General features: G+C 38.0%; 2 protein-coding genes and 1 pseudogene across 2 annotated transcripts; all 3 read left to right on the top strand.

Moving 5' to 3' along the window:
- The first annotated feature begins 5233 nt into the window (after positions 1 to 5233).
- Positions 5234 to 6879, top strand: LOC107918310 (auxin-responsive protein SAUR21). Its single transcript, XM_016847836.2, has one exon. The coding sequence runs from the start codon at positions 5925 to 5927 to the stop codon at positions 6306 to 6308; it is 384 nt and encodes a 127-aa protein (XP_016703325.1). The 5' UTR covers positions 5234 to 5924; the 3' UTR covers positions 6309 to 6879.
- Positions 6880 to 7332: 453 nt separating this feature from the next.
- On the top strand, positions 7333 to 8175 carry LOC107918309 (auxin-responsive protein SAUR23-like; annotated as a pseudogene).
- A 2868-nt stretch (positions 8176 to 11043) lies between these two features.
- On the top strand, positions 11044 to 12402 carry LOC107918314 (auxin-induced protein X15). The gene has a single exon (XM_016847839.2). The coding sequence runs from the start codon at positions 11237 to 11239 to the stop codon at positions 11525 to 11527; it is 291 nt and encodes a 96-aa protein (XP_016703328.1). The 5' UTR covers positions 11044 to 11236; the 3' UTR covers positions 11528 to 12402.
- Positions 12403 to 13524: the final 1122 nt, after the last annotated feature.

Raw genomic sequence — 13524 nt, 5'->3', positions numbered from 1 at the left:
CAGTATGCAGACAGAATCATGGCAGTGGTTAACAGTATAAGGCTCCTTGGTGAGCACTTTGATGAGGCAAGGATAGTGGAGAAAGTTCTCTCCACTTTGCCTGAGAGATATGAGGCCAAGATATCCTCTCTAGAGGACTCAAGAGACCTTGCTACCATCTCTTTGACTGAGCTAATCAACACCTTCTATGCTCAGGAACAAAGGAGAGCTAGCAGAACTGAAGACAACCAGGAAAGTGCATTCAATGCTAAGGCCAGAGAAGCCTCGAGCATCAATGCTCCAAGAGAAAAAAAGCCTTGGAAAAGCAGACCTAAGCCTGATGCTGTAAGGAGCAATGACCAGCCCTGCAGACATTGCAAAAGGCCAGGTCATCCAGAAGGCAGATGCTGGTTCAGGCCAGATGCAGTATGCCAATACTGCAAGAAGAAAGGCCATGTTGAAAGGGTTTGCAAAAATAGAACCAAGCCAAGGCAGAGCCAATTTCAACAACCAAAGGTTGAAGCTCGAGTAGCTGAAGACAGTAGTGACCAAGAAGAGCAGGTCTTTGCTGTGTCTTGCTTAGCTGCTAAGAAGAAATGCTCAAAAGGCTGGTTATTGGACAGTGGTTGCACTAACCACATGTCACCAGATGCCTCCTTGTTTAAAACCTTGGATAGAAGTTGCAAAACCAAGGTCAAGGTTGGAAATGGTCAGTTCATAAGGGCTGAAGGAAGAGGAGAGGTGCTGATAAGTACTCCTACAGGCAACAAGATTATTCCAAATGTGCTTTTGGTACCTGAGATTGACAGAAACCTTCTCAGCATAGCTCAATTGCTCGAGAAAGGCTATTCTGTTGTGTTCAAGGACAAACAGTGCCAGATTACTGATCCAAGTGGATCAAGCCTTATAAAAGTCACAATGACTAGCAAATGCTTTGAGGTGCACTGGCCAAATGACTCAAAGTCAGCATACACAGCTTCTGTTGATGATTCCAAGCTTTGGCATCAAAGGCTCGGACATGCCAACTTCAGATCATTGGCTCGAATGGCCAAAGAGGGCTTGGCAGAAAACTTTACCAGCTCAGTAAAGCATGATGATGTGTGTGAAGTTTGCCAAATGGGGAAACAGGCAAGACTGCCGTTTCCTACAAATTCAGCTTGGAGAGCTTTTAAAAGACTGCAGCTGGTGCACTCTGATGTATGTGGCCCAATGAGAACTGAATCACTCAGCAAAAACAGGTATTTCATCCTCTTCATTGATGATTTTACAAGGTTTTGCTGGATTTTCTTCTTAAAACACAAGTCTGAGGTAGCTCAAGTGTTTGTGAAGTTTAAAACTGCAGTAGAGACAGAAACAGGTTGCAAGCTGAAATCGATAAGGTCAGACAATGGCACTGAGTACACTTCAGCTCAGTTTCAAGCCATTTGCAATGATGCTGGTATCAAACACCAGCTTACAAATGTCTACACACCTCAGCAGAATGGGGTATCAGAAAGAAAGAACAGAAGCTTGATGGATATGGCCAGGTGCCTGCTGTTTGAGAAGAAACTGCCCAAGACCATGTGGGCTGAGGCAGTAAACACTGCTGTCTACCTTCAAAATAGGCTTCCTACTAAAGCTCTTGCATCCAAGACACCTTTCAAGGCTTGGTTCGGTTTCAAGCCTTCATTGGCATATCGGAAAGTGTTTGGTTGCCTGTGTTATGCACAAATACCAGCAGCAAATAGAGACAAGCTCTCTGAAAGGGCTCAACCAGGTGTTCTTATAGGCTATAGCTCAGTTAAGAAGGGCTACAGGGTGCTGGATCCTTTGACAAACAAAGTCCAAGTGAGCAGAGATGTCATCTTCGATGAGAAGGCTTGCTGGAATTGGGAAAAGAGTAAACCAGAAGCTGCTTCAGAAGACCTGGTGCCTAATCAAGCTGAACTCGAGCACCTTGGTCTTAAAATGGATGTTGATGATGCGCCTGTGAGAGGCACAAGACCGCTAGATGAGATTTATGAAAGAGCACAAGCTGCTATAGCAGAACCTAGTAGTTTTGAAGAAGCTGAAGCAGATGAAGGTTGGAAACAGGCTATGGTTGATGAAATCAACATGATTGTGAAGAACCAGACATGGGAGTTGGTTAAAAAGCCTGCCAACAGAAAGACCATTGGTGTAAAATGGGTCTATCGAGTGAAGCACAATGCAGATGGAAATTTAAACAAGCTAAAGGCCAGGCTAGTTGTGAAGGGCTTCAGTCAAAGGTATGGTCTGGACTACTTGGAAACATTTGCTCCAGTAGCCAGACTCGATACAATCAGATTGCTGATTGCAGTTGCTGCTCAGAACCAGTGGACAATCCACCAAATGGATGTCAAGTCTGCATTCCTTAATGGATTCTTAGAAGAGGAGATATATATCGAGCAACCCCCAGGTTTTATAATGCCTGGTAAGGAACATTTCGTGTATAGGCTAAGAAAGGCCTTGTATGGCCTAAAACAGGCCCCTCGAGCCTGGTATGCTCGAATTGACTCATACCTGGTCAGTTTGGGATTTGAAAGGAGTGCTAGTGAGCCAACACTCTATGTTAAGAGGAATGGAGCTGAAACACAGCTTATTGTGTCACTGTATGTTGATGATCTTCTAGTGACTGGAGGAGACAAGTTTATGTTGGCTGATTTCAAAACAAAAATGAAGGAAATGTTTGAGATGTCAGACCTAGGATTGATGACATATTTCCTAGGAATGGAAGTCAATCAAGTAGAAGGAGGAACCCTCTTGAAACAAAAGACATTTGCCTTGAAAGTGCTGGCTAAATTCTCAATGGAGAATTGTAAACCAATGAGCACACCAATGGCTATTGGCATGAAGCTATCGAGCCAAGAGGAACATGAATCTGTCTGTGAAACAGATTATAGAAGCCTTATTGGCTGTTTGTTGTATTTGACAGCAACAAGACCTGATATTCTATTTGCTGTGAGCATGCTGTCACGATTCATGCATTGCTGTAATCAGCAGCATTACAAAGCAGGAAAAAGGGTTCTGAGGTATATCAAAGGTACCTTGAACCATGGTATATGTTTCAAAAGGGTCAAGGAGTTGAAATTGATTGGCTATACAGACAGCGATTGGGCTGGTTCAAAAGATGACATGAAGAGCACCTCTGGTTATGCTTTTACACTTGGCTCTGCAATGATTTGTTGGAGCTCAAGAAAACAAACAATGGTGGCTCAGTCAACAGCTGAAGCTGAGTATGTAGCAGCTGCTAATGCTGTTAATCAAGCTGTGTGGCTGAGAAAAATTTTGAGTGATTTAAACCTACACCAGAATGAAGCAACTGTGATACATTGTGACAACAAGTCAGCAGTTGCTATTGCCAAAAATCCTGTCTTCCATGGTAGGACAAAACACTTCGATATTAAACTGCATGTGATAAGGGAGATGGAACAAGCTCGAGAAATTGAGCTGATTCATTGCAGCTCTGAAAATCAGATTGCTGATATCTTCACAAAGTCTCTTGGTGTATCAAGATTTCTAAGCCTAAAGAGGGAACTAGGAGTCTGCTGCATAGAAGCTGAGGAGGAGTGTTGAAGTCAGCTCCCATGCAGCAGCAAAGGTGGCCATGCAGGGAACGTGCTTCAATAGCAAATTGGTGCAGCAAGCTGAAGCTATTCATTTAGTTTCTTTAAATGAATGTTTTGTATTTAGTTAGGATCAAACTTAGTTGGTAGCTGCATTTTGATGTAACTAAGTGATGAATGACAAGTTTAGGTAGCTGTTTATGTATTCAAACAAGTTTACCAAGTTACTAGGCAAATTAGTGGTGTTAGGTAAGTTATTAGGTGGTAACTTGTTTGTTTTGCTATTGTAATCCCTTATATGTATTGGCATCATGCCTTCTTAAAAGGTTAATGAAAATTCAGCTCATTTTCATTCAAATCTCTCTCTTTCTTTTCTGTTTTCCATTGTAAGTTTTTTTTTCCTTGATTGTTTCTGCTGCAAGCCTCGAGACTTGCTGTTTAAGCAAAGCTGAAATCAGCTTGCTGCTGCCTCTTGCACCAACAGAATTGATCATTTAGTGAATCAGGAAACATGCATGCAACTATGTATTGGCATGCCATTTAGCAAAACAATGAATAGTTTGATCTGCATATAGTCTATAGCAGTTTTCTTCTTTCAGACTTTCACCCATTGATATGTTGGCCTTGGACATGCATTGTAATCATATAGTCCATGAGAAATTCAGAAGAATTTCAGCTGGACCACCATAAATTTCTCTTTTTCTTTTCTATGGATTGGTAGGCCATGATAATTCATGATTGAAAAAGTTATATTAGCATATCTTTGGAAATCTTACCAATGTAGCTAGTGGAAGGCAAATCCATGTGACTCATGACATATGTCGACCTTAAACAAAACCCTTTAAAGTGAGTCCTATCTTCACCACTTAAATTACTGTCATTTACTGGTCAAAGAAACTTTGGAATATAAATTCACGTATGCCACGTATTGCTATACAGCAATTCTTTTCACCTTTTCCTGTTATCCAAAACTTAAGACATATATCTCAATATCCAATTAACTTTAAAGAGATGCAAATTAATTAAGTCAAGGCTTTCCCTGTTCCTAGGTTTGTTAAAGCTAAGAAGTTTGTTTGGAACATTCTTTTTGTTTCCAGAGAGACCACTGTCTTGCCTGGAGGCCATTTAGCTGTCTATATGGAGAGACTCGAAAGAAGAGATTTGTTGTTCCAATCTCCTACTTGAAGCAGCCTTCATGTCAGAGCTTGTTTTGTCTAGTTGAAGAAGTGTTTGGATTTTTATATGTACAGTCCCTATCTATTCGACACTACGACTTCTGCCAGATGGTAAAATATTAATCAGTTCACAGAATTTATACCTTACAGAAGTGATCTGCCACTTGCTTGCGGTCTATCATTTCTTTCTCCGTTTCGTATTTTCTTACTTACATATTAGGGCTCATTATCTAATATCTATTACGAGGGAATTGGCCAAATGACATTAGATTAAACCCAATAAAAGCAGTTTATAGAGTTAATTACCGAAAACCTAGCCATACTTCTTACAATTCCATGGAAGACATGGATCCTTTTTGTCATGGTGGAATATAATCTCATTTCAGGCTATTACCAACTGTAGCATTAATGTAACTTAGAACTTGTCCGGAAGCAGTGCAATAAGGCAAATTAATGATCAGCTCAGCTATTGATTAGTTAATACGAAAATGGCACGCACTTGGACACTTCAGCATCAAGGTGGGGTGTGCACGTTAGAGTTACTCGAGGGTTGACTTTTGCTTTGCGTACAAGTTCCTGATACAAATTGTAGTTGACAGGATCAACTAATTCAAACTTTCATTGTAGAATCCATGTATGTCTGGAGTCAATATTTAGTGATTCTAGACATAATTGGCATAACATCATTTCTAGGATGTTTTAGAGCTTGTTTTCAACTTATCATCCCTTAAAATCAAAATTTCACCCACCAAAGTTTCCTAAAACCACTCGATCATACAAGCAAGGCTGGTCTTTGATACTTATCATCACCGAAAGATTCATACAGAACAAACAGCATAAGCAAGTCTGGTCTTTGATCCTTATCATTACCAAACATTTAGGGCCTTGCATACTGACTCATAGTCGCTAGTGGATATGATTATTTTGATTATTTTGCTTCATGATATTTCATCCATATAATCTGCTACGTAAAGTCATTATCATCTGGCCATGGTTGAACGATATATAGTATTTGAAATGGGCCATGATTGTCGGTTTCATCGAATGGTGGCCTATTATAGATTGCAACAGAATAGACTAAGGTACCTACTTTGTCAAAATGTTATTCTTTGTTGGGGCTCAAGGCCACGTGATTCCTCACAACATACGTCTCTAAGGTACTCTTTCTTCAGTCTTCACCATTCAATTTGCCTGTGACTGCTTACCAATGACCATAAAGAATTTGCTCTCTCTGTGCCAATTGCCAAAGCCATTCCTAGACAGTCAAGTACTTGTAAAAGAAAAAATCACAAATCACAAAGTAATGGGTTTGCACTTGCAGAGAATTGTTAGTGCTAAGAAGAATCTAAAACGGACTCTTTCATCTTCGGAGACAACAACGGTACCTAAAGGCCACTTTGCTGTTTATGTTGGAGAAGCTGAAAGGAAGAGATTTGTTGTCCCACTCTCATTCCTGAAGCATCCTTCATTCCAGAATTTACTGAGTCAAGCTGAAGAAGAGTATGGATTTAATCATCCTATGGGTGCTCTGACTGTCCCCTGCAACGAAGAAGCATTCATTGAACTCACCTGCAATCTGGAAAGCTCATAGGAAGAAATGATATAAAATGTATGAAAATGGCTAACCAAGCAGAGATAGATTCTTTTAGGAAAGCGAGTGTATATGGTGGATTGTTTTCTGCGATCCCATGCCCGCCCTTGTGTACTTAATCTAACAAATATATAAATGACCACTTAGGAAAAACAAAAAGTTGACTCGTTCTTTTCATGAATTTCGTTTCTGATGGTTAATGTGTGCTGTTTCATTTTGTCACTTCACCCTATGTTACTGAATTCGGGGCTGTTGAATTCAAATATGTGCGGATACTACGCGTACCTTGTTTGCTGCCATGTGTGCGGATACTACGCGTACCTTGTTTGCTGCCATAGTTTCTGCTATGATGGTATATTATTGGTCTGGAAAGTAACAAATGACATTAGAAGCACTTAGACTACTGATCATCTGAACTTCATGTATATTACATGGATTTGTTGTTAGTGCGGAACCTCAAGCGAGGAAAATCTCGAATACACGAACAGAACACGAACAATAACTCGAACAGAAAAACGAAGCAATAGGACAAGCTCCAAGACGTGTATCAAGCCACTATTTTAAGTGTCACTGATCTTCAAGTGTCAATTTGGTGGTTCTGAATAGATCTGATATTAGCATTTTATTGCAGGGAAAAAATATATCTTTTTAATCAAGTATCATTTGAAGGGACGGTATATACTAATAATATTCACCATAGATCTATCAAAAATCCTAGGACAAGGTGCATATTACATACTACTAGATAACCTTGGCTTATTGAACATAGCTTCTATCACAACCATTTATTTTTGGTTGCTTCCATGTTAAATTAAAATTTATTTCATGCATCCAGCTTTGCAGCGTACCCTATTCTCTTTTTCGGCTTTACTTATCCAATTAGTCTAATCCTTTCCAACATTTTCTTGTTCATATTTCCTTTTTGTCCGAAGCATGTTTAGCCAAGCTCAAAGAGCTTTCTATACTTAAAATCTTGAGTGCCAGTTTCCAATCTTTAGCCTGTTCGCCATTGGCCATTTTTTCCCCATTATAAGTTTTAGACCAGGCCAGAGTTATTAATGAAGGCAATCTTTTTCACAGTCATGGATTGTTTATTTTCTAATCTGTAGGGCACACTGTTTTGTCAACAGACAACAGTATGAATTTTCAGCCCTAATATTGATTTGTAAGCATTGGCCATTTGGGGACAATACCATGTGACACCCTCTTGAGCAATTTCCAAACCCCACCAGAATGCATGGTAACCACTCAATCTGCAATTCATTAATATCCCATATACATTCTTCCATCTATATATACAACTGCATTATCCAAATCACAACCAAGGAATTCTCATATCCTCCTCTACAAGCAAATCTTTCCATTCATCTTTTTGAGTCTTTTCCATTATTATTCTTCCCACTCAAGTTACTAACAGCAATGGCTATCCGTGTGCCAAGAATTATGCATGCTAAGCAGATTCTTCGTCATTCTAAACTGTTTGCAAATCAAGCAGCCTCGGACTCAACGGTTGTTCCCAAAGGATACATTGCAGTGTATGTTGGGGAGAGCCAAAAGAAGAGATTCATAGTTCCAATCTCATTCTTGAATCAGCCTTCGTTTCAGAAGTTGTTAAGTATAGCTGAGGAAGAATTTTGATTCAATCATCCAATGGGTGGTCTCACTATTCCTTGCAGAGAAGAGGTTTTTGTTGATCTCACTTCAAGCTTGCATTAGTAGCCAACTGATAAAAGAAATTTAATCAGCTGATACAATTTTTGACCATTCATGTACATCCTTCTATTCATTTGGTAGAAAGAGATGATTCAAATGAATACTCTTCTGAGAAATTGTTTTAATACAAAGTACAGCGGTTCTATTCTCAAAATTTCCTCTTGTTAAATACACTGTTCAGTTCATATTGGTCCTTTACACCAGTTGTCGTGTCTGATGAACATGTAGCTATTGGTAGCACACCTGAAAACATCCAAATCTCGTTCCAACCCAAGCCTGCAATCCTCCTCGCTTTCTTATGGAAAGTAACCATAAATATTTTTCCCAGGAAAATAGGTTAGTTGAAACTTGAAAGAAGGAAAATCATCAGGAATGGATTTGCATTAAATTTGGGTTAAAACGAACCAGGCCTCAGTCTTCTTATGCCAAAGGGTTTAGAACAAACCATGAAGGTTAGTTTTGTTTGGTATGATGGGCAAAGTTTAGGAACTGCCTGTGAAGATATTGGAGGTAAAGTATGGTCCATCCATTGCAAGGCTTGTTGCAATGCTGGCCACATAATGAGACTTTGCCCTTACCATGTTGATTGCTCAATGCTGCCACAATGGAAACTGACGAAGTTAAAGTTTGTGGAAATGGCCTTTCAAAACAGAGTTGGCTGCCAATCTTTTTTTTTCCTTTTGTTTGTCTGCAAATCAATTTGATCACTGATCTTCAAGCGTCAATTTGATGGTTCTAGATAGGTCTAGTTGTGGCGAGAGCTACTAGTACAAGCTACCAGGGGGTACTTCACAAGGCTTTGTCCTGCAAATGCCAACTGATATTAGCATTTCATTGCAGGGAAAATGATCCTTTTAATCAAGTCTGAAGCATATTCTATCCAAGTTCAAAGAGCTTCTCATATGTTTAAAATCTTGAGCGCCCATCAGTCCTTTTCCAATCTTTAGCCTGTTCTCTATTGACCATATTTTTCCCATTTTAAGTTGTTGGCCAGGCCAGACTAATTATTAAGGAGAATGCTTATGGTAATGTAGGAGCCTGACCCCCATTGTCCTCTAAAGTTTAAGCTGAAGATTAAAGAGTCCTTTGCTATAGCAGCCTCATGGCTCTCAACCATGCCTGTCCATTATTTAAGCATCTACATCCATATCTAACTTTCATTGTTAATTTCTTCTCTATCTACATCAAATACCCAACTGCTCCTTTCCAATCTTGTGCTGCCCACTGGTTGGTTTTCTTTCAAAATTGTAGGGCACATTGTTTGCCAACAAATAGACCTCACTATGATTTCAACCCTTAATCCCATAGAAGATCATAAAGACAAGGCCATGTGAAACTTACTGAACAATATCCTAAAGAAACCAAAGCAATGCCACTTATTTCCATGTTTTAGAGGATTTTTTTATTTTTGTTGTTTACCATTCTTCTATATATAGCAACATATTTAGACTACAAATCAAACCTAACTCAATTCTTCACATTACAACCTCTCAAAAGGTCTCCCAACACAACAGAAACTATGAAATCTTGTAATTTGATCAACCGAAAAGGTATGGCATAGTAGATTTGCTAAACATAGATTAAGAAGAGTTTGGTTTTAATCATCCAATGGGTGGTTTGACAATTCCCTCTGACAAAGATATGTTCATTGATATAAATTCTCGCTTGGATACACCATAAGAGAAGCCAACATATACTTTTTTTCTTCTTCTTTTTATACTAGGAACACCAAATGTACATATTAGTTTTCCTCTTTCTTTTGGCCTTTTTGAAGCGGGATTTTTATTTTTTATTTGTCACAAATGAGGTGGAATAGGAATTCTCAAATATTGGCATTTGAAGTCATTAAATCAATCATCGAGAGTCAATGGAGAACTCAAATAGCTTAAAAGAAAATCATTTTCAGTTGTTATGGTAAAGAAAATTCACACTATTCCATAGCAAAACAAATGGAAGAGACAATTGTTTTCAGTCTCTAGATTGCCTGTATCCACATTTTAGATCAGATATGGGGTGAGACTAAAACAGGAAAAAACCCCATCTGTGCAAAAAACATATGATTATCCGATGAAAGAAAAGACATGACTCGTATTGCTGGCGACCTATATTATTATTTCTTTCATATTCAGTTCTGTTCCCACACTCCAGTTCTTCTAATCCTAGAATTAAGCCTTTTGACAATTCGATCAATTTACTTGGCATTTTATTTCTCATACTAGTAATTACATTTGTTTTTCCTATATAAAAGAAAGTGTTCAGCAGCAGGTTTTGCTCAGTAAAACATCAAACATAAATAACATAAGTTGAATACTTTGGGATTATTAAAGAAATCCAGGACACAGTGCATACTTCAATAAATCAAGGATTTTCACATACTTGTGGGTTGACCATTCTTTAGACTAGAAAGTCCTTATCCTCATGATAGGTGAGGAGTTGACTTTCCTAGACATTTTTTAAAAGAAAAAGATTTCAGTTCAACTAAAAGAAATGATTCTTTGTATAATCCATGGATCTCTACATTCTACATTCAGTGGTTCTGGAGGACTAACAATAATATATTGGATTACAAGGTTGGTTCGTGCTTTAGCTTAACCAATCATATTTTAAAATTCGAGGCTCAACTGATCAAGTTCTTAAGGTCTTCTTTCCTAGTTGAATGCACCAAACAATGTCACATGGACTAGTAAATTGTTTAATTATGTGTTCAACATAGTAATAATTGTAGAACAAATAATACAAGTAGCTATGGTATTTAAAATCCTAATTATCAGCAAACACGTAGGGCTTGACAATACCGACTAGTAGTCGCTAGTGGAGAAGATTATGTTGATATTTTTCTGGTCTCCACTTCATTGCGTTTCATCCATATGACCTGCTAAGTAAAGTAGTCATCTTCTGGACTTGATTCAATGATAATAGTATTTCAAAGTGGGCCATTATTGTTGGTTTCATTGAATGGTGAGCTCTAAGGTACCAAACTTGTCAAAATGAAATGATTTGCTGGGATGCAAGGCCATGTGATTCCTCCCAATACATGTCTCCAAACCATTATCTCTTCACCACTCAATTAGCCTGAGCAAGCTGACCATACAACATTTGCTCTTTATAAATACAAATTCCAATGGATGGCTTCACCCAGTGCCAAAAGCTTTGGTAGCTAGTTATCTAAAATCCAACTCCACATATTTCCTCATCTTAACAATTTCACAAAAACCATGGGTTTCCGCTTGCCAAGAATTGTCAGTGCTAAGCCAAGTCTTAAACGGATTTTTTCATCTTTGGAGACGGCAGTGGTGCCCAAAGGCCACTTTGCTGTTTATGTTGGAGAAGCCGATGAAAAGAAGAAATTTGTTGTCCCTGTATCATTGTTGAAGCATCCTTCATTTAAGAATTTGTTGAGTCAAGTAGAAGAAGAGTTTGGTTTCAATCACCCTATGGGTGCTTTGACAATCCCTTGCAATGAAGAAGCTTTCATTAATCTCACTTGCAATCTGCAAAGCTCTTGAGAAGAAATGATGTGAAGATTGGCTAAACAAGCAGAGATTGACTGAACTTTAGCTCAACTAACACCTTCCAATTTTAAGTTTAGGATGCAAGTGTATAAGGTGGATTATTTTCTGCAACCCCATGCCCTTGCCAACTGAATTAAATTATGTAACCAATATATAAATTAATGCCAAATTTCTTTTAGAGAAACTCTTCCGTTTCATGAATTTTGTTTCTGATGCTGTGTGGATAATTTCAGCCGAATTCTATCTTCCAGTTTAACATATGATTTGCCTTCCTGATTAGAAAGGGTTCCATGCATTAACAATACCTATTTGCATGGAAATTCGGCTTATTTCCATATAGAGAAGGTTTTCCAGTATTTTGGAAATATGGGGTCAAGTAAAAGCATCTCATTGCAAGAAAATTGCAGCTGCTACCTATTTGTTGGGGTTTTGGCAGCAGCAAAAGAAGAGAAGAAGACATTGAACAAAGCATGAAGAAACAAAGAACAATTTACTTGCTCACAAACGTGCAGCAAGGAGGCATTCAACAATTTACTTGCTCACAAATGTGCAGCAAGGAAGCAATCTATTGAAAATTGGCCAACCATGCTGCTGTGATATTTTTGGTTGAAGTGCATGCAGCTTGTAAACATGCTGCAGCACTTATGCTTGCTGTAACAGCAAGGTTTTCTCTTTAGTTTCATTGTAATCAAACTAGTTGAAAATGAACAAGTTGATGACAACTTGATACATTAGGTGTTGAATGACTAGTTTAGGTGGCTTGTTTATGTGTACAAGCTATGTTTATCAAGTTACTAGGCTATTTAGTAGTAGTAGGTAGTATTTGGTGATGTATTTTGACTATAAATGTATTGTTTTCATATTGAATGAGTAAGCATATCACTTGTGTAAAGTAGATTGCTTCCTTGCTGCACGTTTGTGAGCAAGTAAATTGTTCTATCCGGCTTCATCTTTGTTCTTTGTTCTTAGTTCCTAGTTCCAACACAATCTGTTTACTCATTCAATATGAAAACAATACATTTATAGTCAAAATATATCACCAAATATTCAACTAACCCCACTAGTCAGCATTGGGACTATTAAAACATTGCTTGTACATATGGGATAAGCTGACTTATCAACTCAATCATCCCCTAAACCCATCAAAACATCAACAACTAAGTTCATTTTCAACCAAACTAAATTACATTGCAACTAAAACAGAAAATATGTTGCTGCAACATGTACAATTGCTGCAGCATGCATACAGGTTGTATGCACTCAACAAAATCATCAAAGCAGCATGCACTTCAATAAAAACATAACAGCAGCATGGTTGGCCATTTTCAACACTACTTATTTTCTATCATAGACTTCAACTGTGATGGCATGTTATTGGCATAGAAAGGAACATAGATATAATGATGTTAGTATTCTACATTGTTAAGAAATACATAGTATAAAGAATTTAGATAACAAATTCTGTAAATAACAAATACTTGTTGTGTTACATGTAGAATATCAAAATATGGATATTTGAGCACCCACAAATCTTAAATTTAGTCTTCTTAATTTTCTTACTTGTGCTACAAGTTTTCTAACATTACCCTCGGTATAGTGTGCGGTTTCAAGGCCAAAACTGCCATTATACTAAAATTTCCAATCAACCCTTATCCTTGGTGCAAAAGTCTTCAGACGCTCTACCTATAACTAGTGTTAGATCTTTTTTACTGCATTCTCATTTTAGTTACGAAATCCATGAACAAATATATAAAATTCTATATTCTGACAATGTTTATAATATCTAGAATAGCATTCTACAGGTTTATACATTTCAAAGTTCTTTCTTCTCATGGTTGTTGAAGAGTTGGCTTCCCAGGAGGTGTTTGACTAAAAAGCAAAAAGAAAAAAAAAGTTTCAAGTCTGTAGTCTATATTTGGTGACTATGGTCGCTTGAATGCTTCTATCTAAGACTGGTTACTGCTTCTATTCAACCAATGGTCGCATGAATA

The sequence above is a fragment of the Gossypium hirsutum genome, chromosome D13, assembly GCF_007990345.1.
Source record: "Gossypium hirsutum isolate 1008001.06 chromosome D13, Gossypium_hirsutum_v2.1, whole genome shotgun sequence".
Taxonomy (NCBI): domain Eukaryota; kingdom Viridiplantae; phylum Streptophyta; class Magnoliopsida; order Malvales; family Malvaceae; genus Gossypium; species Gossypium hirsutum.
Note: the sequence above shows the minus strand (reverse complement) of the source record. Positions and strands in the feature narration are given on the sequence as shown.

What these genes read in the sequence shown, in the direction of transcription:
- LOC107918310 (XM_016847836.2), top strand. Translation starts at nt 5,925, where the DNA reads ATGACCATAAAGAATTTGCTCTCTCTGTGCCAATTGCCAAAGCCATTC.
- LOC107918314 (XM_016847839.2), top strand. Translation starts at nt 11,237, where the DNA reads ATGGGTTTCCGCTTGCCAAGAATTGTCAGTGCTAAGCCAAGTCTTAAA.